Raw genomic sequence first — 26103 nt, 5'->3', positions numbered from 1 at the left:
CGGCCGCCATCCCTTGTTCAGAGCCTCACCAGGGTCAGACCCGCTGGTTCTCGTTTCACCTGAACTCCATCCGGGATCGAAGTGCAAAAATCGGCGTAAAATCTGATTCAGTCGTTCGGTTTGAGGAGCAAAAACTTTTTTTGCTGTGTCTCACCTTCACCTAAGCCGCCCCGCAGCGCGGTTTCAGCTGCTCCCCCCCCGCCAGGGCTGCGCTGGTGTCCGGCTCCCCACGCCCCCTCCCGCGCTATGGAGCCACCCTGGATCGTTTCCCACAGTATTTCTTCACTAGTTAGCAAGAAATGATCGCTTAATGTGTTTTGTTTAGCTGATGAAGATCCTCCCGTTTCGTGAGAATAAAAGGAAATGCACATGCTAATTTTCTCAGGGATGCTTTTAGGGGATCTTTTCATCGTATGTACTGTGGAAATCCAGAGCACGATGCACTGAAAGTATAGGCAGCTGGAGACATCAATCCCGAGGCCTGATACAGAGAAATGATTATTTGTTTTGAGATTTATTTACTTAATAGAAAACTGCTTAGCAACTTATTTACTTATAGCAAGTTATAGTATTTTTTTTTAAATATTGCTAAGAATCCTGCTTGCCCAGACTGTTCTGTGGAATTTTACCAAGGACTACTGTGTTCGTCAAAACAAAGCAGTTCACGGTGAAAATCTACCAAGGATTGCAATGGTCAGCAAAATACTATACTTTTGGCCTTGAGTAACAGGTGGCTCTAACTAGTTGGAATTTTGCTAATGAATAAAGAGAGCCATACACGAATGGTAGAAGTTCTATTGGTTCTCTTAGATAAGATAGAAAGTAAACCGGCTGAAAAACACTCTTGTTATTCAAGAAATTGGCCAAGAGAATCCACATGCTCTAGGGAAAAAACAAAGAAAGACTACGAGCCTTCCTCCCAAAGACCCCCGAAGAAGCCCACCAGGAGGCAATGGGTAGGTGCAAAGATGACATAAACTGTTGACATCAGCCTTTCTAAGCCAGCCTTACTCATGCATATGTATGTTTGTGTTATGTAATCCGATGAATATGGATATCCACACTCTTGTGAGTTTTTGGTAAAATGTGCGGTGGGTGTGCAAGCTTTGTGGAGAGATCCCCTTGCACCCCGGCGCCGGAGTAAACATACCTGCTCTATAACTCTATTTGAGTTGTAGAGGCTTTTTTCTGCAAATCAGGCCTTTAAGTATTTGTTTTCTGTCTGTCTATATTACAGATGGGCTAATTCATTTTGCCACAATCTGAAGTCCTTGAAATGTTATGGTTTCCTCTAGGTGGCTGGGTTGACATTTCATTTAGAAAATAAGCCAAGAAATAAGCTAATGAAAAAACAAGGGGATGAACAAAGAAAAATAATCAGGAAAACCAAGGGGATGGAGTCCTCAATTTCACAAGTTCTGTTACCTACAGAAGTGCAAAATTGGTAAAAATGCACAGAGAACTGACACCACTGCAATAATTCTTTAAAGCTGGCTTTGTTCTCTATTAAAATAGCCAGTTACTTTGTTTTAAAAATCCAGTTTTGTTCTGAGTAGCAAAATACATCAAAAGATCTTTTTTCGTACATGCATCGTGTTATGAATTATTTATTCAGAATATCTTTTTTTCCAGAGATATTTTCTGTTTAGAGGCATTCTGTAAATGGGACTTTATTCCTTTTATAGTGTGAGGAAGCAGTTAACTTTTTGTTACCATTTACAGTAAGAATAAAAGATAATATTGGTCATAACAATAAAAACACAGACATCTAAGCACAATACCAAATCATGTAATCTGGCAATCAGATCATATGGCTTACAGGAATAGAAAGACATTAGATGGTTACTGTATATGAATGCAAAATTTGACCAAGACTCACACAAGAATATTTGTAATTTATGCCCCTAAACTGCAGTCAGTTGACAGCATCAATATTTAGTTTCACATAAAAGAAACTAATTGTGCCAAATATTGATAAAAGTATTGTATTCCTATTTGTTACTATATAATAGGAGGGTCTAATGCTTATTAAGCCATTAAATCTACAGATGAAGGCAAGACCACTACAAGAGTGTAATCTCCAGGAGAGTCTAAAAGGTCCCTTTTAAAAGATTTTCCTTGAAGAAACTGTGTTATGAGAAGAAGGGCATAAGTACTGGCGATAAGCACCAAGAAATTGATTTGTTTTCCTGAACCAGAAAATCCTTATCTTTCAGTAAAATGCAAAATTACAGTGAATCATCTGCAAAGGTCTTATCAAAGAACTGGCTCAGCTCTGCATGGAGACACATTCTGCAGCTGCAGGAAAAATGTCTGATGCCTCAACAGACTGTTTTGTGGAGCTGATCCCACAGCAATCACACCCTGATTTATGGGTAGCAGGGGACGCCCAGCACACAGTTGGAAAAGGCAATGAGTTGGTGTCTGACAGGCTGTTAATTAGACTGGATTAAATTTGAGCACATTTTCTGAGAGCATGCTGGATGAGACAAGAGTTGTGGTTTGCACGGATTAGAATGAAGGAATCAAATCTTCTCCCTGCTACTACAATATGCACATCTCCTCAAAGCAATCTTCAAGGACGTTATTCCTCCCGTTAACATGCACGTGAATCACAAAGGCCAGACTACACGTAGATAAGATAGTCCAGAGCATTATCAGGAGCCAGGTCTCCCTCAATTACTCTGGCACTGTTTTGTTAGTATGGTGTAAAGAGAATTTAGACTAAGAATTTGACCCTAGATCTCCATGAAAAGAGATTTCCAAAGAAGCAGCAACTTGAAATTTTCTGTCCAGCTCAGACCTTTTCACACTCCCTCTGACCGTACTACTTAAAATGGAAGCAATTCTCTGCTTCCCTCCCCTTTTGGTAAAAGGCTGATATTATGCAATCAGAAAAATCCTTCTTTCCCTTGGGCAGAGATTCTGATATTTTACAGTCTTTAATCCTACCCAAAAGAGTTTTTAAAAAGGTCTCCGTCCCAGTCCCTTGGTTAGTATGTACAGAAAAGGTTCTTCAGTTTCATTTCTCAGTTTCTCTTTCCTAGTACTGAGAAGTCACTAACAGATTTCAAAAGAAGTTTTGTTTTGTTTTAATTTTCTTTTTTTATCCCTAAGATTTGCAATCAAAGCAATCATTAAAAAAAAAAAAAAAAACTACCTGGAAGCTCCACAGGTGAATGGAAGGAAGTCATGAAGTGTGGAGCTGATAAATACATGGATCATAATGGTAATGTCTGAATGGCTCACAAATGTCCATGAAACAGATACTATAGAAAAACTCGTCCATGGCAGCCCAAAAACTCAGGGGATTCAAGTGTGATGAGGCCAGGCAGCTCTCCCCCTGCTCTGTTCTGCAGCCGGCTGGCAGGCGCTGCTCTGTGTCAGCATCTCTTGCAGACACTGGCTGCCCACAATCACAGAGTAAACTGCAAAGTGATATGACTGTATCTTTCATATCCTCCTCCAGTAAAAGGAAGCAGCATACAGGAGCTAAGCATGACAGAAGCAAGATATGAAAAGAGTACTTTGTAAAAATGCATTACTCCATAAGTGAGAAGAGGGATCTGAGACAAACTGTCTTCCTTTCCCTGGTATTCATATGGAACTTCACTGAAGGACAACTTTTAGCACAGACAACAACTGTCAAGTTTCACCTTAAAGAGATTCACCCTAGTTTATTTTCTTATGCTGCATGCAGAACTATACAAAACAATCACAAAAATATAAAATTTAGTTGTTTCTTGGTGTACTGCTTAAAAGATGCAACGTGGACATGCTGACATGCTAGATGAAGTCTAGAAAACCATCCTCACCCTTCAGGGTTGGGTTTTGGGTTTGTTTTTTGGGGTTTTTTTAGGCTACCTCATCATCATTGAATTTAATTAATGATTTGAAATTAATGGATCAATGGGTTGGAATTAATGGGTTGGAAGTCAGTCGTATTCGCATCCCTAACCTGAACTTCAGCTGCTTGTAATTTATGCCTTGGGACTGATCAGTCTGGCGTACGGATGCTAAATTATGTTTGACCAGCAATTTCAAAACACCTGGAGCCAGACAAGTCATCTGCTGGAACAGGAAAACTCTAGGTGCAACTTGAATTTAGTTAGCAGGTAGCTCTGAATAAGTGACTTTTTAGAAGTGACTTGGACAAGGCAGGTAAACATGAGCAACATACACCATAATACTCCTACGAACAACAAGAGTCTGGCCTCTCCCATAGTGTTGTCCTGCCAAAGCTGCATGGGAGTCACTCTAAGATAGGATGAACTAACTTTTGTGGCAAATGCTATCAAGTAAAGCTTTAGCAAGGCACCCTCTCATGCTCTTTTTTTTCCTGAGAACCCAATACAGATGCTATACATTCCATATTAGCTTATGCTTAGTGGGATCAGTAGAGGATTACGGCAAGAGTTTTCCTGCAGCTGCCAGGAGCTGTCAGCTGCACCCAGTGTTTGGCAAAGGGAAAATAGCATCTGGCTCAGACACCTCCTCAGAGAGGGGTGGAAACCTTAGCTTGTACAGCCAGCCTTAACATGAGAAATTCATTGCTCTACCATCACGCAAACTTAACCAGTTCCTGTCACTACTCACCACACATTCCTACTGATGGTAGCCTACAGGCTATGAAAACAGTGTGATGCTGCTCACCAGCTTAGCTGACTCATTTCATTTACAAAGAATACTTAGAGGAAATGCTTAGAGAGCTCCAGTCGCATTCTGCAGAAGTGGGTGTCACCTGTTTATTTCTTTCTGTACTATAAATATGCTGGTATGTAATTGAAATACATCAGTGTTCTATGGAATAGGACTATGACATGATGAAAGCAAAAAAAAGGAACTAATCATAGTCTTTACCAGTACTGCTTGCTGCTCTGGAAATAGTCTGTAAAGCTGGCTTACAGATGAGCTTGTTCAAACTCCTGCACGAAGGAAAAAAACCCTCTTTTTAAACAGGAAACATGAATGGCATCCAAAGCATTACATCTTTGTCCTGACTGAAGTGAAGCCAGGAGACTTCAGTCATTCAGCCATTCTGACTTCATTTCACTTCATAAAAGAATGGGATGTTTAGAGGTTTAACAGGACCAGAGAGCCCCTATAACCAGTGTAGGGAAATAAAGACCATGGTGTCCTCCCTTGACAGCTGCTGGCTTTGCATAAATACACTCTGATTAGCATTGTCAGCATCAGTTCATCCAGTGAAGTGAGAGTAGAATAATTTTCCCATAGAAAAGTAGCCAGAAGAGTAGCATTTTATTTTTGAAAATTTAAAATCTGAGATGTCAAATATTAGAAATATGCATAGAGGCCAGTAAGGCTGAGAAGTTACAGCTGTTCCAGAGCATACACTGGCAGGGTTCTGCAAAATTCAAGGCCTGTTCAAAGATTCATGAAATAAATTTCTGGTGCTTAGTAGGGAGAGGCTTTTACTAAGAGTCAAATTTTCAAGCAGGCAAGATCTTTCTCAAGTTCAGTCAAAGATCATTTCTCCTTATGAGCTTTATCTTGTTTAAACTGAGAACATCACAGCGACATTACAGAACCACAGAATCATCTAGGTTGGAAAAGACCTCGAAGATCATCTAGTCCATTAACCTAGCACTGACAGTTCCCAACTCCACCAGATCCCTCAGCACTATGTCGTTTAAACTATGACTCTTAAACCTCTCCAGGGATGGGGACCCCCCCCTGCCCTGGGCAGCCCATCCCAACGCCTGACAACCCGTTCCTGAAAGAAATGCTTCCTAATATCCAGTCTAAACCTTCCCTGGTGCAGCCTGAGGCCATTCCCTCTTGTCCTATCGCTTGTTCCTTGGTTAAAGAGACTCATCCCCCCTCTCTGCACCCTCCTGTCAGGGAGCTGTAGAGGGCGATGAGGTCTCCCCTCAGCCTCCTCTTCTCCAGACTAAACCCCCCAGTTCCCTCAGCCGCTCCTCGTAGGACATGTGCTCCAGACCCTCCAAACTAAACAACAAAACTTGGACTTGAGATTCAAATACAACTAAAAATCAACTCTTCAGGGATTCAAAAATATTGAACCCAGAAACTCAGCAAGCTTTCAGCTTGTCATAAAAAGCAGCAATACATGATAAATGCAAACCCAGTACACCTTATTTTCAAAACCTGACGAGCCCACAAAACCAGGCTTGCAATAGTGCACTCTACTGCAAAAGCCAACAGTGCTTTTTTATTCAAAATAGAAACTGTCAATAATTTAAGAGTCAACTAGGAGACATCAGTGCAGTGCAGATGGTGTCTAAGATTCATGCAGATGTCACGTAGCATAAAGTGGCTGTGCAGAGCAGGCATGACAATGTGTGCCTGTTTTTGCTTGCACCTGTGGAGTTTTGTCGTTCCAAACATCAAGCAGTTATATTCAAATCATTTCAAATTTTGTACATGAGCGTTTGTAGAAGATCTGTAGCTCTGCTACAATTTGAACAGATAATAATTTCAGGCAATAGATACTTCAGAACGGAAAAGGACAGCGCCCAACCTCGGATTTGCAAGGCAAAACTCTGTTGCCGGTTACAGCTTCATTTACGAGAAACTGCAGGCTGAAAGTGAAAGGCACAAAGCAGTTTCTTTTTCTTATCTACAGAACTCTAGTCTTACTGTACACTATCTAGACTCTTTTAATAGATAATACTGTGATTACTAACAAAATCCTAACAGATATGGGTTAGATATTTTCATTTTCATTGTTTTCATAGATTTTAAGGCAGAGGGAGAACTGAATACTTGAACCTACTGTTTGACAGAGACTTTTTGTATTCTGGTACCTTCGGCTCTTCCTTTGCTGGTAACTCAGTGGTGTTTTGGTCTACTCCAGACCACAAAAGCCTCTAGCACTCGCTAGTGGAGCTAAGGAGGCCAAAGCACAGTCAGTATAGCACTCACAGTGTTTGATGCAATCCCTTTTACGCTCATTTCTGCCAAATCAAATATTTGGGTGAACATCTGGGCAATGGCAAAAATATTCTCCAGGCCCCTTTTTTTCCCTCCATCCAGGTTGGTTAACAATGGTTGTCCATATTGATGAAGGAACTAATAGCTTAGGGCAGACATTTTTCAATGAATGAAATTACCACCTGGTAATTCAGGTATATAGGGTGGATTCAGCATATATACTGTGGATAGAATTCATAAAATACTTTGGCTTAAATTACAGTATATAAATACTTAAATTACAGTATATGTTACCTATAAACCCAGCACTGTTCAGTATCAGTCTACTGATTCTTCTGACTTGGGCCCTGTCTGAAAGGTACACAGTGCCTTCCGAGACATGCTACATACTGTAAGACTGCTTTGGTATCAGCTTGAGTAATGGTCATAAGTGACTTGAAAAATCAAGTCTGGGAGGAACAATCCTTATTAAGAAAATCTCTGAAGTTCACAGTCACAAGAGTGTTCATTTAAACAGTGCACATTTTACTCAAAGCTGGCAATATTCAGTGAATGTCCCTTTTGCTTGTGGCTACTTTCCCTTCTGTTTCTTATAAATGTCACTGTACTACCCTGGATTCTGGCTGGACACATCATTGGCTGGTAAAAACTGAAATTGCAGCCAAAAGAAACAGAACTGAAAGTAATTACAGAAGCTTTTTCATTCATCCTCTGATCTGTAGAATAGATAGATGCGTTTCCTTCTAAAGGCTGCATTTCCCAGCTGTAAAACAATAGAGCTCCCTTCATCAGTACTTCTGCAATCTTCCGTCACACAGCTGTGGAGTGTTGCAAACTGATAACATTCGTAAAGAGTACTTGTAGAGTCATAAAAGAAGCAGTGCCATGAAGTTCTTATTCCTAAACTGTGGGGAAAGTTTCTGTTCTTGAGTTCAAAGCAGTCTGCGTGTTTTGCAATGATCTCAAACTATGGTTTATGGTCTTGCATGAAGCCCCATTAAATTCCTGGTATGTGAGTAGGAAAGGGTGTACTGTTGCTTTGTTGTTTTGTAAGTAAAGTTAACAGACAGATGCTTTAGGAGCAATGCTTTTATCTTTCCTGGTAGCCACTTCTGCAGGCACATACTGAAGAAGTTTCTATTATGGCTTTCATTTCACACTTCCATATTATCTTTAAATGTCTGAATATACAGCACCTCAACTTAATAGCTCTAAAGTGAAAAGGCCTCTGAAAGTGGCCAGTCATATCCTGGGTCAGCCCTGGTCCCCCATCCCACTCGGGTAGGAGGGAGCTTCTGCCTCCTGTTCCCACCTTTTACCAAGTGCTACAGCTAGGCTGACCAGTTTGGCCTCTGTGGAAGCAGGATAGCTTTGATCATAGAAGCGCAAGTTCCTGTGAAGGTGGGATGAGACATCTAGACTGCAGACCTAGAAAACTCTTGGCCAGATGCCTCAGGAGGAAGGAGTGCTCCCCGGATTGCAGAGCTGTCTCTGATTACCCACTGCTTGGGACTGAAGTACTTCCTGCTTCCTTTTTTTTTTTCCTTCCTCTCTTCTTCCCTCAGCGTGCACTGGCCCTGCAATAAAACCTTCTCATTCAGAAAGAAAGGGAACTCTGTGCTGAGCTGCAATTATGAAGCAACAGATGACTTAAACCTGGGAGGCAATGCAGCTGCATTTCAGCAGACAGGAAATGTTGCATAGTTACAAAATGCTGCATGAACAAAACCTGAGACTACATGTATTTAACCCTCTGCCTTGTGACTGAGGAGTTTGGACATAAATTCCAAACACAGGCTGTTTTCTAACTCTTCTAGAAATCAGGGCTACTTAGACTTCTTTGTGGTCCAAACCTGTTGTTAATTTCAGCAGTTATTGGCTACTACTGCTAAGACTGAATCCTCATTTAACCTCACCAGGAAACATGCTGTACTTAAGACATATTCTAGGAAACTTTAATTAATTCACACTTTCATCTGAAATACAATTTTTTTTAAACATAAAACACCAATTCAGAATGTTTTCCCGTCCCTCAGTTTTGCTACAGTTTGATTTTTACAGGACAATTGTCACTATTTTTTCAAACTGAATGAAATAATAGAGCTTTGAAAGAGTTCTCTTCAGAGATTTAATTAGACATTTTTTTCAAAGGCGTACCAATTTCAACCTCATCAGTTTTATCTAACAGTTTACCAGTGAGATCATTTGCGGGAATGTGGGCGTTTCAGGCTTAAATGTGGGAAATTCAGGCTCAGATCCCTTCCTGACATAGAGGGACTCAAGGACATGCTTGTCAAGCTCACTTTGAAACGAGGACCTCACCACAAGCCTATAGAAGGCAACAGTCTCTGGTCTTCCTGTGAACTTGCTTTAGTTCACAGAAAGGCATTTGAGAGCCATTGACCTGCAGAAAGAATGGTATTTGTACTTGCCTTTAAGGCTGCAGGCTGGGGCATTGATTTGAGAGGTGAGCCACTGAATTCTGGTTCAGCTTCATATATCACTTATGTAGGTTATCTAGTAACTGCTTGATGTGCCATATGTAACAGCACTCAGAGGAGGCACCACAACCCAGTGTTTCCCACTCATAGGTGAATGCTCTAGCTGTTAAGCTCCAAGTCCCTCTTGGCTAACAAATACTCCTCCTTCCCTTTCAATGAAAAGAGACCTCTACTTAGTAGTTAGGACACCTTCCAAAAAAGGGAGGAACAAAAGTCCTCTTGCCAAGCATGGACACAAATGTCACTTTTCCACATACTGAAAAGGTCTTCTAAGTATTAATCAGCTGCCCAAACAACGCTCTTTTGGCTTGCTCCATTTTTAAAAGACTGCCATTCTTCAAAGACCAATTTTTGAACAAGCTCAAGTGGGGTAAAAGCTTCAGACACACCTCTGTAGGCAGTAGCTCCTTACTGGCTCCTTGCATGGCATACTGGCTGCTTTGGATTTCCTTTCAAAGAAACTCAGCTCTCGGTGTGCACCGCAGAGGACCATAAATGGGTCCAACACTTTTATCTCAGAAACTTCAAAATTCTGTTGGGCAATGCTCGATGTTGTGGCATGCTTCTTTTTGCTTTTAGCCTTATTAATTAGTGCAAGGTCATCAGACAATCTGTTCAAGAGCAGGGCTTATATCCATGTCCTAACTTAGTGCTGAAACGAATGGACTGTCTTTCCTTGCTGGGCCTGTTTCCTGATCTATACATATAAAGCTGGTCCCTAACAGGCTCTGTCATACATAAATGACAAACATGATTTAAACAATATTTAGTATTGTCTTTCACCTAACAAACTTCTCTTATCACACTTTAAAGACAAGGAAAGCAGGTCTTTGCAGTGTGAACTACCCTGGGAAAACATGTGTGCTTCTTGGATTCAGATTTTTATTATTTTCTGTATAGATATTATGCAAGTACACTCTGTGTGCAATGAGATCACTGAAACAAGATGTAAATCATACATACGAGATATAGTGGGGGCTGAAGAGGGCTGACACTACTGCAAATTACTTGGGAAAATAATCAAATGACAGGATGAATTTTCAACAGACTGACTGAAAACTCATTCAAATGGAAGGATTTGAACACATCCTGGCGTCATTTGCAGCATGTCATCCTAAAGCTCATGACAGATCATGATAGATAATCATAGAAAGGTAGTCATGATCTTGTGAACTCTGACCCTGTGATTACTTGAACAGTAATAAACTGGAATGGTTTTACTAGATGTCTTCAGCATGGAGGGATGAAAACATGATTTTTCTGTCCAGCAGAGGGGGCTTGGCAGTAAGTTTTCTAAACACAAACCCAAGTTATTTCCTTGGAAATTGAGTAATACTAAAATTAAACTGACTTTCATAGGAACTTGCATAGTATTATAGATAAAAACAGAACTTCCTACAAACAAGAGATTCAAATGTAAACAGACACAATTCAAACTGAGTGTTGTTCTGGCTATCTTTGCTTCCCTTACTTCTCAGTTAAGACTTCTATTTCAACAGAAAGCCCTTGCAGTTAATACCTGACAGGCACAGTGTGCAAGTAAAGAAGTTTTTGCTCCTAATTCCTTTGAAAAACTAAGTCCACGTTTCTATTAAACCTGACCCTGCAAACTACTTCAATAAATGTACAAGAAAAAAACAGGGAAGATATTGATATAAGCTCCTGGTGGTAAATTTTCCAAGCCACCACAAAGCTGTATTTGAAAGCAGGACATGTAATCCAAGTGGTTCAGGAGTTTACAGCACAGTTATCTAATTATTTGAGGCCACTTTGCAGTTTTAAACAGTAAACATAAATCTGGATGGCCACAAGATCCATTGGCAACCTCACAATATGGGTGAGACCAAAACCATGGATGGTGGCGTACAGAAGCACATTTAAAGCTAATGCTTAGTGTTAAGTTGCACACTGCGTTAAGACAAAAGAATGACACAGATTTCTCTTGAAATTAAACCAGGCTGGCTAGTTTTCTGATAGATTCCCCCTTTTCATGGTTAAATGGATTTGTCCTGAAACTACTGTTTCCTTGCTCGATTTCCACTTGCATAGAAGAAAAGTGTAGGCAGGTACATTTCAATACCTGGGAAATACATTGACTTTATTGCATCTGATGAAGAGTTTTACTCCACGTGTGAGTACTTGAATGGCAGTGTTCGGTCTGTTCAAAATCTGATTCTTTCATTTCTAGTGAGAAATAGCTGCCAATTTTAAGGACACATTCTGGTAATTATTCTCACCTCTGTGTGCTCCAGCTTCTGGTGAAGGAAATAGTGAAAATAACAATGCACTAGAGTAACTTAACATGAAATTCATGCCAGATGTAGCAGAAGGTGCAAATGACTCACCATGACCAGTGAGGGTGCAACACTTTCCCTCGCCGCCGTGGGCAGGGGCTGTCCTGTTCATGCGCAGCAGGAGTCACCGTGCAGGGATGCTGGTAGGTGCAACGCTCCTCACAGCCTGGGTGCTGCCTACTCACTGGCCTCGCTGGTCATTCTGGGGAGCTCTTCTCAGAAGGCAGGATCTCAGCAGCCGCTCTGTGTTTGTGGGGTACATGAATCGCCACCCCCATAGCCCAGTAATTTTCCTTAAGTACACTTCAAAAAAGAGTATGCGAGGGAGGAGGAGGAGAATTCTGGTCACCTGGTGAATAAAATGATCATTTAGTGTGGATATCAGATTGTCTGTTAAACCTTCTATTTGGAAGTGCACGTACTACATACTGCCATGCTATATACCACCATATTTCTGATGTACAAAAATGATGGGCTGTGAGGGTTACAGCTGTCCATTGGGAGGAAGGGGGATGCAGCAGGTCACTGTGTGTCCTCAGTCCTCAAACCAGGACCTCGGTTAATAGCACCAGCTCTGCTAGATGGTGATCCACGGCCCCTCCTGCCTTTGAGTCCCCTCATCTGCAACATATCCACCTATTGCTTTCAGTTCCCCCAGACTTTGGACCCAGCCTCCTCCATACCTTTTCCCCACTTCTCCAAACCCATTTCAAAACCTCTCCCTCCTCTATAGAGCTGCCTTTGTTGTCAGAAAATAAAAATACACAGCCTTCAACACCAGAGCATCCCCTCCCTGACTCAACAACTCTGGGCTAACATCCTTCCTGGACCTTCCCTTTCTGCCTGCCTGGAATCGCCCCAGAGCTGCTTTCTCGTAACCCTCGGGCACTGCCAGCCTGCCCCCGCCTTTCAGCCCACTCCTCAGTGTCGGATCCCCCGGTGGCAGCTACCCCGCGGCTGCCTTTGGCCTCTGCAACGATCTGAGCTCCTTCCTGGCACCAGCTCCTTGGGTATCCACTCCTCGGGTGCACTTTGTGAAAACCCTGACTCCTTTTTTCAGATGGGAGGTTTCCAGAATATACCAAATCCGCCACCATTCACAGCTGTGAGAGCAGCAAAAGAGCACTTGTCTGAGGGAAACAAGCCGGTGTCAGCCTTCACAAAGCAATGCACCGCATAACACTGCTGTGTGTGGTACTGGAGAGGATGGAGGAAAAGAAAAGAAAGGTGGGCAGTTATGGGAATTTGCAAGAAAAAAAAAAGAGTCTACTATGATGTTAATGACTTGAGTCAAAATACAAGGAGGCTGAACTTCCCAGAAAGGAAGTTCACTAATAAGGAACCACAGATAACATTCAGATGCTAAACTGAAAACTCTGGAGGAGAAGGTACACTAAATTCTCAGAAAAAAAACCTGTACATATACTTAGAGAGAAAGAAAGCAAAAGACAGAGAGCATCCTGAAACTAAAAGAGGTATTGAACAGAAATTACAGGAAGCAATTAGAAAACAGGTTGGAAAGAAGCAAAAAAGCTGAGTGGAGTAAATTTTAAACCTGGGACACTGTTCACAGAGAGAAAGGTCAGATGGGGACAAACTTCCAGCAGTATTATGGAAGAAGCCAATAAGGAGTAAGCTGGGACTAGCACAGAGGGAGTACAATAAATTTAAAAAAAAAAAAAAAAAAAAAAAACTGTGAACTGGAGGAGAGGAGGCAGGCTAAAAACGAAAGAGGAAAGAAAGAAGCAACAATTGCATGGAATAAAGAGGGGAAAAAGAACAGAACAGCCCATTCTAGCTCAGCTCATGGGAACCTGCAGATCTCCCAAATCTGCTTGATTAATTGTCAATGCCAAGTTTAAAGCCATGTGGGTACAGAACATTTCACATGGAGGGACAACTACCAGGGCGGCTTCAAAATGGACCGGGGAAAGCATTATATTAATGACAAAGGATGTACCAAAACTATGAGCCTAGAGGAGTAAGGTAACATCTGACAGTTTCAAACATAAAATATTCTAGGGCAAGTGAGACTCTAGATACTGCTGACGTAAAGTTACCAGACATTGCTACTGCTGTTATTTTAACAAGGGCATAGCTTCTCCCAGCTCAGTTCATCTTTCCAAAGATGCTAATTCTTTGAAGGAACAGTAGATACATTAGAAAAGGTATTATAAGCAAACACACAACTGTCTTGCTTCCATTCAGTATGTTTACACACATACTCTTTAAAAAATCCAGTCATTCCTGAGTCTTCTTGCACATGAAATGAAAGCATCAAAAATTTGATTTTTAGGCCATTGAGAGATGCAAATAAGAGCCCAGTTAAAGTGTGCTAATCTAAGTCCCAAGAACTTTCACGTGCAGGTCTAACAAAGGTCCAAGTAGAGAAACTGTTTTGCAGGCATGGGTCATTGATAATCAGACAGCTTAACAAGAAGTCCAAACAGTCTCATTGGTCTACTGTAAGATCATTACCTTAAGACGACAAAATATAATGGGTCATATTGTCAATTTGATTCCTCCAGGGATGAATGGAGCCCCTCCTGATATGGTGCAAAAAGAGAAGTAAAAATACCCAACTAGAAAAGGATGTCTGCACTGAGTTCCCAGTGACTGCAAGGGCTGAGTCACAGTGCATTCTTGGACATGCAGGGGAGTTTTAGCAGGAAACCGCCTACCACTTTATTTACAGCTCCACTTCAACTATGCCATTCGACTCAGCTCAGTAGATGATTTTTATCACTCTAGATGTTGTGGATGCATTTGCACAGAGACACTTTCCAAAAGGCCACCCATGTTTAGCGCTGGTTTTTCATGAGGTTTATATATATTCACTTCAGATGGAAGGAATACTGCCCCTTATACCCAAAGCAGAAGGGGCACTCCACCTCCATCCACTCTGATTTGAGCTGTACCTGGCCTGCATGCATGCTTTGCATTGCTGAACTGCATCTGTTTAGAAACTAGCATACCGTCATGCACAAAAGCACTTCTCTTCAAAATGTGAACAATTCTGGTGTCTCATCATTAGTCTTAAGTAAGGCAGGAGCTCAAGGATCCAGAAGAGGTTGGGGGAACCACAGTTCTGGCAGCCTATCCAGCCTCAAATCACTGATCTCTGCATTCAGCACCTGGAGATGGAGTTCTGCTCACCCCCAGACAGCACGTTATCTTTCTGGCAATTAACATAACTAAAACAACAATAAGTTTGGATCAAAAAACATTCTGGAATGCTAGCAAAGTTTCTTTTTATACCCTTCTTCTATGTACAATACAGAATTATCTATAGCAAACTGTGTTAAAAAAAATGTAAGTGCACATTCCAGCCCTTAAAATTTATAGACAGGGCCTTCCTTGTCTTTTCCTGTAAATTCTGTCCTAGTTTTGTGAGTTAAGATCACACATTTCACCAGCACCCCTGTATCACTCAGTGTACAAATGTATGAGTGGGCAGATTTCAGGTTGCATATCAAAATGTAAATCTGATATTGCCCAATTTTTCAGTTCTTGGCTTTGTAAACCACAATAACATCAGTGCAGTGTGTGCGCCAGTGTGCAAGACGGGAGGAAGGCTGTGGTATGTGCTGTACTGAAGTACAAACTGCTCATTAGGAGAACAGAAGAGGAAATGGGGTAATGATTCTCTGGAACAGTGATGGGGTCTCCATAGAGCCTCATGATTGCACCGAAATCCCATTTTCAGAGGGAACGGCTGCTGAATCCCTGGTGATGAGGCCTTGTCTCCATTCATGGAGTGCTCCTCGCCATAGCAAACCCAGCAGAGTCCAACACCACAACACAGACCCTCCCAAATCTGCTTCTTTCTGCACAAGCATGTCATCGTATTTCCCCAGCCCTGAAAAAGGAAGCTGGGAGGAGGTAAGGGAAGAGACAGAAAGAAAATACTTCAGTCAGACCCATTTCTCTCTGCGTATACCAGTACACAGAAAAGTTTATGCAAATCAGAATCAGCCACAGGACTTCTGGGAAGTTGCCAGTGACACTCTCAGTGTCTCAAAGTTAAGGTATGAGTGAAATTAAGAGAGGGAAGTCTCTTAAAGCTGTTTCTAAACAGCCAGTAGAAACATCCCGTTCCATCCAGCAGCAATTGCTTTGGCAATCTACATTGGAAGCTTTGGACACCACTTTTTCTTTTATGTGCTGCACAAAACTCCGCTCGTGGCTCACTTTTTAAAACTGGATTTAGCTCTAGCCCTCCCCTTCAAGCACACATTTGAGAGATCATCATACGCAGAGCACAGAAAGGATGCTGAATGAATCACAGGAGATGATCTATTTGCCAAAGATTTGCAGGCGGTACCATTCTTGGTATTTTATGCAGTGGGTCTGTCACATGAAGAGGATTCATATGTGACCTGAAACAACACTGTAAAAACCAATAGGTTTACCTCCCCAGTCTCAAGTCTAGTGTTTCCCTCTCCCCCAAATCACACCACTCCTACCCTTCTACCATCATCGCAACCACATGTTGGCACAGAATGAGCAGAAAATAACCACACTCAGATCTGCCTGCCACCCGCTAGTGGAAACTGGGAATTCACTGGAATTAAAGGAACTGGAGGCAGGTCACATGCATTACACCCTTGCTACCGCACTTTATCTGCACAGTTGATATTTCAGAGTTTCATGTATGTTGTTCAGTTTCCCTGAAATTAACCTTTTTTAAAAAAAAGAGAAAACCCCACAGTCTTTCAGGGGGATCAGAAACCAATTTCAGGAAACACTACCAACTTTGATGGTAAATGCAGCCACTGAGAGTAAATGTATTCTTGTGTGTGTTTGTGTGTGTATATCAAACTAAGTTTTTTACTGAATTTCATACAGAAACAGAGAAGTGTATAATGCTACACAACTTACTGCTGGAATGCCACATTGCTATATATTGCAGACTTACCAATGGTGAGCTATTTTTAGTATGGCCCATGAGCAACCAAGAAGTTAGGACATTTTTTTTTTTTCAATGCTTGCACCAGGCAAGATGCTTTTTCCAGCCCTGACACCTGGAGCCCTCCAGTGCAGGGCTCCCTCAGCATTGCTCCTCCAGCACAGCACAGCACACAGCCTTGCCCTGGGCTTCCCCAGTCTGCAGCCCAACAGGACTGTGTGAGGGAAAAGGGGACACTAGGAAAGTGAGAGTAAAATATAAGAGGAATAAAAAGCGAGAATGAAGGGAGGAAAATGGAGGGAGTTAGGTGATATCCTTTCAGATAATTCAAAATTTGTAACACAAATGTATCTAGAAGTGAGCTTCGAATGTCTCTGGTTTTCATCTCTTCAAAAATAAACTATTTTTAGCAGTAAAGCTAAGGTCTGGACCCCACTGCTCTATTCTGAGTGTAGGTCTGCTTCTCCATTTTACTAAAAACATCTACCTGGAGATCTTTGCCCAACAGCCACTCACAGCATTTTGGGTGCAGAAGTCAAGTCTAATGTAAAGTCACGTTTGCATCCTTCCATAGCCACAGCATATCCATCACATTCCTGTTAAAGAAGCAGCATGTACTACAGAACAAAATGTTTACCTTGCTCAACAAAGAAAAAATTCCTGAGAAACATCCTGAGATCACAGACATTGTACTACTGTTACTGTGTTTATATACAACTGTACCTGGAAATCTTCTGAAGGGCTCTGACGAAGCTCCTGCCAAGCCTTTAGCAAAGAAATCTAAACTCACAAAAGATTTCCTCCTGACCAAAGCATATACTGTAAGTATGAACTTGGGGCATTTTTAATGTACCCAGAAATTCTGGGCCTCTGGCAGGCCTCTGAAGCTAGGCAAAGCTCTCAGGATGTGCAGGACCTTACCTTTAAGTGTGTGCTCCACCTTTGCCATGTGGAAGTCACAGCACTCTATGAGCATGAGAAAGGGACCGACTAACTGGAAAATCCATGCTCCCTGTTAGCATTTTAACCTTTCCTTATAGACTCAGGGAGAGAGGATGTAAACCTATTTATATGGCAAATCATGAAAGAGAGCACAGTATTTAAATTCACATTCGTAAGTTTATTGGTGTTTCCTGGTAGTATTGTAGTAGCTGCTTAATTGCATCTGTTTGCCTATAAAAGTTCTTGAGGGAAAAGCCCCAACACATGACATTTGAAGAAAAATACCTGCTTTCTCTCGACAAGTTATCACCCAGGTAATCTGAATTTTTATACTGGTGATTAGAGAAATCTAATTATGGAACTTCAGCTGAGACATAGTAAAACAGCAATCCCCTGAGGGCTGCATTAGTTTATGTTGGATGGGGCTGTAATATTAGGAATATACAGATCATTCTGTTTAGAAGTAAGCCCAGAAAGTCATGGATGTAGTTTTAGTACTGCTGCAGAAACTGAGAAGTTACTCAGGCCATACTCCAAGTCATGGTACGAGGCAGAGCCAAAACAGGACAGCTGGAGCAAAGAACTAAAGAGAAGTACAAATTTAAAATGTCGTCATACAAGAATAGCTCCAGCCACTTTACCAAAAGGTTTTTCTGTGAATAAAGTTGTATTAGAATGACTTGTGGTTTGAGGTTATCATATGTCACTACTCATACATTCAGTAAGTTTTTGAAGGTTACCTTGGCAGGCTTAACTAAATTTGTGTATGTGACTAAGTCTAACGCTTCCTCTAGACTCGTTATCAGACATTTTGTCAGTATTTTGACGTTATTATCAAGTGAAATAGATCTACAATTGAAATACAGCATAGCATTTCTTTCCAGTTTAAGATTGCTGATAATAAAACAACTCACAGTGTCAGAGGACAAAGCTGCCCTTAAAAAGTGAGTTAAGACAGACATCAAACCTCCCAATGAGCAATTCAGTGAGATGTCTCCAGAACTCCATCGGGAAATCCTCCAGGCTGGGCACTCTTCCCACATTCATATTCTCAATTACCTGATTTACTGACAGGGGACATCAAGGCCTGCATGCTAAACTACACTAATTTTACATAATGTAGTATGTCTTCTTAATTACTCTAAAAGCATGTGTGGTGAGGTCTGTATCTTACCAATATAGATCCTTCTAAAATTAGAGAATGCTTCATTAATATAGTTGGATGATGTTTCTAATTTTCTACTTTAATGAGAGATGCCAAAAATTCTACATTTAAAGGACTTTTATTTTGTGTCAGGAACTGCCAGTTTATTATCCTGATTCCTAGAAATTCTGCTGGAGTTGGCATATGGTGAAGCTAATCTATTCTGAACACAGCTTGTTGATTTCACATGTAAAATTGGCTGAGGTTTGCAATAAATCTGGAGAGGGAGAACATCTGAGAAAAAAATCCAATTCTTTTTCCACAAAAGCAATTATGGTGGGTTTGGTTTTGGTTGGGTTTTTTTTCCCCTTCCCTTTTCTTGGCAATGAGGAATTAATATTTGTATTCTGAAGCGGGCTGTTGAACCACCTGTCAGGACCTATCCTGTCTCCAGGGACGGAGGAGGAACAGAAATCTGGCTAATTTCACAATACTTTGGAAACTGAGAAATTAAAATTCATGTTAGCTATTTCTTGCATAGATCTTTGCAGACATGTTACATAACTAGCCAAGGCCATAACAAAATCTACACTGGATCTATCCACACAGTAGAATAAAAGATGCACGTTCACCGTTTTCTATTTGTTGGGTATAGGAGTTGTTAGATACTGCAGGACCCTAATATATTCTATCATCATAAGAGTTTGGGTGGTTTATGATTTTGAGATTTAACTGCAAAAAAGATCTGACAATTAAGATAGATTACAACCACAGTGGGAATACAGAGGTCAGCATGCCATGCAGGAGGCAAGCCCACAAAAGATGTTTTCTGAAGGCTGAATATTAATGGTGTTTTATTCAGATCCAAGCTCAATGACTTCGAGTATTAAAAATCCAACCAAGTATGACTGTCTACCTGGATCTGGATGAGAAGCTGCAAGGTACTGCTATGCCATCGCTTGATTTCTCAGCTTCCTATGTGCTACTTCTGCCTCCTGTAATAGCACTCTGTTGGTCTTTGTTCACTTTAAGAACAAGAGCACTTTTTTCCTTTTAATTTGGACTACTGAGTCTCTGTATTCAAGGAAACAAAACCAGATTCTGTGGACTTAAAATCAAAGGCAAGGGAACGTTTGTCATGTACTCCACCTCACCCCAACCATAAAAATCTCCTCATGTGGTGATTATGCCCGTGAATGAAATGCATCAGAAACTGATTCCACAACCTTTGAATTATTTCACCAGAAGTTCAGCATTTGCATGTGATTGGAATAGATGGAATCATGGGAGTACCAGAAAGGGCATCAACACCCTTCACCTGCAGCAGCAAATGCAAATTTGTAGTCACATAAATCATCCAGAACACAATCTAAACAGGCATTGAAAACAAGAAGTGATGGAAAATGCCTGTAAGAATGGGAAACTGTAAGAGCAGAGGGTAAAGAGACCTTTAAAATAGTAATAAAGAGACACTGGAGGCCTTTTTGGATTACGAATTGATATTTTGCTTGATGTTGTCAAGGTTCCCACTCAAAGTAATTTTTTCCCAAAGCTTATGACCTCTCCTGTGCTCCCTTTACAGTCAGCACCCCCTTCCCCTATTACCTGGATATATAACCACCTGAGGACTCTCACTGCATGTACACCCAGTAACCTTGGCTCCAAAACCCACAGCACAGTTCAGTGCCATGGCTGGTTTTCCTGTGCCATGTTACCACTCTCCTTTCAGGGCTTGGGACCTGAAAAGCCATGAGAACAGGGAACTAGAGAAACAGAGAGTGTGGCTTCAACAGCAAGGGAGAGAGTTGCCAGGCAGTAGAAAGGAAGCAGAGGTCTGTACTGACTTACTTTGGAAAGGATCACTCAGGTATCGCAGTAGCCAGACTAAAGTATAATTAGCAACTGGCTCTTAAAATCGAGGTCTATGATGCTCCAGCCAGCACTGAAACCTCTGTGGTCTAGTAAGTGTATCTGGAAGCCAAACTACCTTCATATGGTTCTGCTTTAAAATACCCAGTTCACTATTTATAGCAGCAGTTCCCCTGACTGCATGGCAGCCTGCTACCTCTGCAGTTAGCACCGACTTTCTTTTTAGGGATCCAGAGTTCCTCCATCAGCTGTGGAGTATGCACATACATACACAACCAAGCCACACAAATCTCTCATTCATATGAAAAAAAACCCAGAAAGTAGGCTGCCCTTTCACAACACTTTTACCAACAACTTGAGGCTTTCCTTTTTTTTTTTTTTTTTTTTCCAAGGATGTCTAAACTACTAAAATGTAGAAAACCCAAACCACAATTTTGTATGCTTAACTGTTCAGCATTTGAATTCATGAGACTAATCCGAATCTTGATTTGACTTAGTTAATATCAACAAAAGAACTTCCACTGAACATCAGAGAGGGTCCATTTAGTCTGGGCTCAAGGGATCAGGGAACTAACGTAATTTAAAATAAACAATTCCAGAATAGCCAGCTTAGAAAGAAACTTTCCTCATAGCCTCAGTTAATTTATTATCTATTTATACAACAGTTTATATCTCTTAGATACATTTCAGACAATTTGAACTATTCAAAGGAACTTACAGGAGGAGAAGACAACTCTCAGTTAAGTACACAGTTAGGCTTAATTTGTTCAACTTTCAAAAACCACAGCTTTTCATCCTAGCCAGTAGATGTGCACTTTCTCACAACTAATACTCACAGACATCCTTTTTAGAAAACAAAACCAGCTAATATCTGTCATCCATCCTAGCTGGATGGGATCTGGTTTGTATATTGAAATTCTCCTGAAGTACTAATTCTGTACCAGATGGCTAGCCCTTGTCTAGGTATTAGGCATGATGCTTATCAATGCTTCATAGCAAATTGGTGACATCTCAAAAAATATTTTGTTCTTGGCATAATGACTGGTGTATGCGGTGACAACTGTGCCATACATATGTCGTTCTTCGGTGATATCTAGCATGATAATTAACATCAGTGTAAAACAAGTCATATTTATAGCCATTTTACCTGGAAGTAAATGACTTAAAAGGCTAAGAGGATGAGCTGTATTCATCAGGCCCACTTTATTATCTCTTAACTTAGAAAATGATTGGATAGTATAGAGATGTCTAGTCACAATAGTTATATCTTTAGTATGTGTCCCATTTAAAGACGTCAAACTGTGACCTTAATACCTAGTTAAAGTTGATGACGGAGGTTCACACTTCTCTCAGTGATGCTGGTTTCAGTGCATCTGAAAGCAGACTCAGAAACAATGTGGTGTCTAATTTACTTGCAAAATCAAAGAATTCCGATTTCAGGGGTTTAATTTAAATGAAAATTCAGATTCTGGAGAAGAAAACAAAACCCACTAAAACAGGAAGGATGATATTGTGGTTTAAGTTTCTAGTATGGGGCTCTGAAGACCTGAATTATGTTCCATTCCGAGCCCTTCTGCAGACTATCTTGCTCTGTGACTTTAAGCAAATCACTGAATCTCTTGGTGCTTCAGTTCCCCTTTTCTAAAGATGATGTTGCTGATTTGGTCAGTTTAGATAACGAGTGCTTTCATGTAAGAGCTACCATTTACAATATGAGCACAAGAGAGGCTCTAACCTCAAAACACTAGTAGTAAAATATGTAACACCATTTACTTGAACTGCTCTTACAAGAAAATAGCAATTTATTAGACGTGGAAAACTATTTTGATTACTCATTTACAAGTGCCTTCGTAACAATAACACAATTGAGCTGATTTAACATTCCCATAGTAATTCCCACACTGATCACCCACTAACTATACCAAATCCTAAACAACATGCTATTCTACAGACACACGGGCCTGCCAATTAATCCAGCTTCTATTCTCAAAATGCTTCTATTTTCGAAAATTAGGAGCAAAGCTGAAGTTCGGAGTGTCTGCTGATTTTCTAAGCCTTTCAATTTTTTATTTTTTTTTATTTTTTTTTTTTCCCTTCAGAGGACTGTCCCTGCAGGGGGGATGAATTCAGCAGGGTGTGGAGTGCCCCATAAGGAATTTGTATTGGGAAATACCATACACGGTATCACAACCTCCTCCCTCTTGGTGGTTTCACAGGGTGAGGAAAGGCTTGAAGCATAAATAAAGGAAGCTCTGCCTGCATTACACTGCTGATAGTAGGGTGAAGAGTGTGGTTTTTGAAAATCAAACAGGAAAATGTCTCCTGTATCCCAACAGATACAGTACTCTCCTACCTTCAAAACCATCTCCAGGAGCATGATTTTCTCCCTTGCTGCCTCCTGGCAGACCTCTCCTGGCATCCATATTCCCAATGCTTTCTTGAACAGATTCCCTCTAGCCTTTGTCCTGCTTCTACCCAGCAAGCTGTGCTCCAGCTGCACAAATGCCTAGTGATTCCTCTGAATTTTCTGCATTTTCCAAGCCAATGTTCATAAAATAGGGGTAAGGACTTTTAACTAAAGCTGAGTTTGTTCTTTATCCCAGCCTTCAGAGATTTACTGATACAACCCTTCAGATCAAAAGCATTTACTTTCCTGCCCCAAGAAACAAGGGAGAAGGGGGTATGGGATAATGTCTCCCAATCATTTTCTTTCTCCCCAGACTTTGCCCTTCTTTTCTGAGACCATCAGCAGGGAAGAAAGGGAACACAGTCTGTTTCTCCACAAATGGTACTTTGTGAAGAGGAGAAAAAAAGGCATTTCACAAGGAAGGCTTTACCTACCAAACAGACTCTAATTCACCTTGCAATAAGCAGTAAGTGCTCATTAAGCTGAATGACAGAGCACATGTCAGAATCATCTGAACTGGCAGCAGCGCTTTCAACTTCAGCTGTCTAGATGTCTTCTTTTGATATCTGCTCTGCCCAGCAGCTCTGCCTTGGCTCCAGATTTACTCCTTGCCCTCTGCTGGGTAGTGTAACTCTGTTTTACCCACCCCTGCTGGGATGGAGCTCTGTTCAAGGCCTGGATTATGAGGGTTTTAAGTAGAGGGAGAGGAGGTGAGAAAGGAAACAGGATGAGAAGGGAGGGTTACAAAAGGAAATATGAGTGGATAAAACTGAAGATATCCCAAGAAAGCTCATCTTGTGGGACCCTCAAGTCTAAAACCCTAGGTCTTTTACCACAAAGTCTCCTTCACACAACTGATGCCCACCTCTCCTGGGCAAGCCTTTTTAAGGCACTTTATGGAGCACCCCAGACCACTCTCATGATGATCCACACAGAGATGGTATCAAACTCCACAAGCAGCAGCCTGATGCACTTGGCTTCTGATGTCCAAGCTGGCAAACTCACTCCATCACTCTACTCAGCGACTGGGAGCTCACCTACCCATTCGAGCCCTGCCAAGCTCTGAAGTTTTGCAACTATTATTACCACATTCCTGCTCAATGAAGAAGACTTTTTGGACAGAAGCTTTGTCAGCTGCACACTACTCAGTACATGGCAGACAGACTGCACGTGCACCTGGAGGATCTTTCCTTCCCCCGTGATCTTACAAAATTAAAAATTACATGAGAGTGGAACAGCTTTCCTGGCATGCCTACAGCAACCTGCAGCCAACCTCCATCTCATCTGAAAAACACTCATATCACTGTGCTGCATTACAGCCCTGCCATGCTCCACTCCTTAAAGCCACAGTGATGGATGGCAGGAGCCATGGCAGGGAGGGAGCTCGCTGGGCGCCTCAGGGGTAGCTGAGGACTTAAAGGATCTGAGCTGTACTTTTGGCTGATTTATCTTATTGTGACACATTAAGCACTTCAAACCTCTTTTCTCTTGAGGGGTGTCAGGGAGGAAGAGGACTTTGTCTTGCCTCAGTTAGACTTAAAGCTACTAAGGGGCAAGGCCTGCTTGTACTACCTGTCAGAACATGCACAGTGCTTTTCACAAAACAGCCACGGAATCTACTTGCTGCCTGGAGCACACTGCACCAGAGCAGACAGTGACAAAACATTTCTCGCTATTGCATGTTCAAATTCTAAAGTAAGTTTCAGTTCCACCGTTCCTTCATGCTTTTGTTTTACAGAGAAAAGCAGCTGAGCTTCCCTCCCCCAGCTGCTTATGCCAAATGTTAGCTTAAGCACAGTTACTCAAAAATAGTTTGGAAGAGGATTCTGGACACCAAGAGAATCTCTGTGCCAGGTCTTAAAATTAATGACGAGCTCTGTTTCTCCAAATTCATGACAACTATACTCTCACATGACAGAACATAAGCAGTAAATTTTGGTGTCTAAAGCACCATCAGAAATTTCCAGGTTCACCTACTGTAGACTGGCTGCAGATCACTGCAAGGCACTGTATGGCCATCAGGATAGTTCAGTCTGTGACCACACTGGAGTCTGAAAAGAATATTCAGTCTCAAAGCAGGAAATACATTCCCTCAACTTCATCCCAAAGGACAACTTACAAGTCCTTGCCAGTCCCTGTCCCCTTAATAATTTGACAGAAACACTTCCTTTCCATTGTCACAAAGCACCACTGCAAAAGGAAAAACATCCTCTCTCTGGTCCTGATGTAAAGAAGCATTCTGGCTGCAAAACCCATGCTGCACGCCCCCAAACGCACGTGCTGTGGAAGCAACGCATTCAGGTCTTGATTCCAGATTCAAGTCAGTGGAATTCTTCCCACAGTTTCTGCATTTTTGCACTTGCCTACACAGATGAATTACTGCACAAGGCATGTATTAGGGCACTTGGCTTCCAAAAAAGACAAGGAATAATCAGAAGAAAGTCGTCTTGGGCTTTTAAACAGATGCTGGTTACTACTTTAAGAAGCATCCTCTTTGGAAGAAAGCACACGTTACTGGAGTCTGCTTAAGGGAGCACACAGACACTGCTTTGGTACTTGAGGTTTCAAATCTCCCTCTGGGAGAGCAGAGCAGCATCCCAAGCCTCCTGCACTGGCTGCTAGTGAGGTCAGAAATACAGCTGGGGATTTGAACAGTTACTTTTAAAACTGATTACCCTGTAGAAAACCCCAGAGAAATTTTGTTTTGAGAACTCAAAACTCTGTGTAGCATCTGCACAGTCTTGTCAAAGGAAGGACTATATAATCTCTGAATGTTTCTCTCACTTTAACGTTAATATTGGTCTAAATTTGCTCCCCTTCTTGGACATTTAAGTTATACGTTATGTCCTCTCACCTGTTCTGTCCATGCTGACCTGTTAGCTTTGAGGACAGCAGCTATCTTCACGTTAAAACTTCCCGCGTTGGTTGCTCGCTCACTTTCCTTGTCATTTTTTTCCCCACGTTTTGAGCTAGCTGCCAGGTCAGAGCCTTGTTCACGACCCGCCTCTAGCGTCCCCTCGCCTGCCTTGGGGCTCAGAGCACTCCTGCGCCCGGGCAGCACCTCCTGCCGGGCCGGGCCCCCTCTGCACCCGCGCCCGGCCGCCCCCCACCGGCGCCCTCTG

At 41.7% G+C, this 26103-nt stretch overlaps 2 protein-coding genes across 2 annotated transcripts in view; one reads left to right on the top strand and one right to left on the bottom strand.

Moving 5' to 3' along the window:
* Positions 1–12807, bottom strand: part of RMI2 (RecQ mediated genome instability 2) — a 13742-nt gene extending 935 nt beyond the window's left edge. Inside the window, exons 1-3 of the mRNA XM_026859137.1 lie at positions 12528–12807; positions 11762–11903; positions 4861–4925 (exon numbers count right to left, since the gene is read on the bottom strand). Of these exons, the coding sequence (XP_026714938.1) occupies positions 4861–4925; positions 11762–11903; positions 12528–12807 (487 nt within the window). The remainder of the gene's footprint in view (positions 1–4860; positions 4926–11761; positions 11904–12527) is intronic.
* SOCS1 (suppressor of cytokine signaling 1) overlaps positions 1–26103 on the top strand; it is a 28723-nt gene that overhangs the window by 77 nt on the left and 2543 nt on the right. Inside the window, exon 2 of the mRNA XM_026858798.1 lies at positions 13093–13098. The gene's annotated coding sequence lies outside the window, so the exon portion shown is untranslated. The remainder of the gene's footprint in view (positions 1–13092; positions 13099–26103) is intronic.

Source organism: Athene cunicularia, assembly GCF_003259725.1.
Source record: "Athene cunicularia isolate RWA chromosome 14 unlocalized genomic scaffold, athCun1 chr14_part1, whole genome shotgun sequence".
NCBI lineage: Eukaryota > Metazoa > Chordata > Aves > Strigiformes > Strigidae > Athene > Athene cunicularia.
Note: the sequence above shows the minus strand (reverse complement) of the source record. Positions and strands in the feature narration are given on the sequence as shown.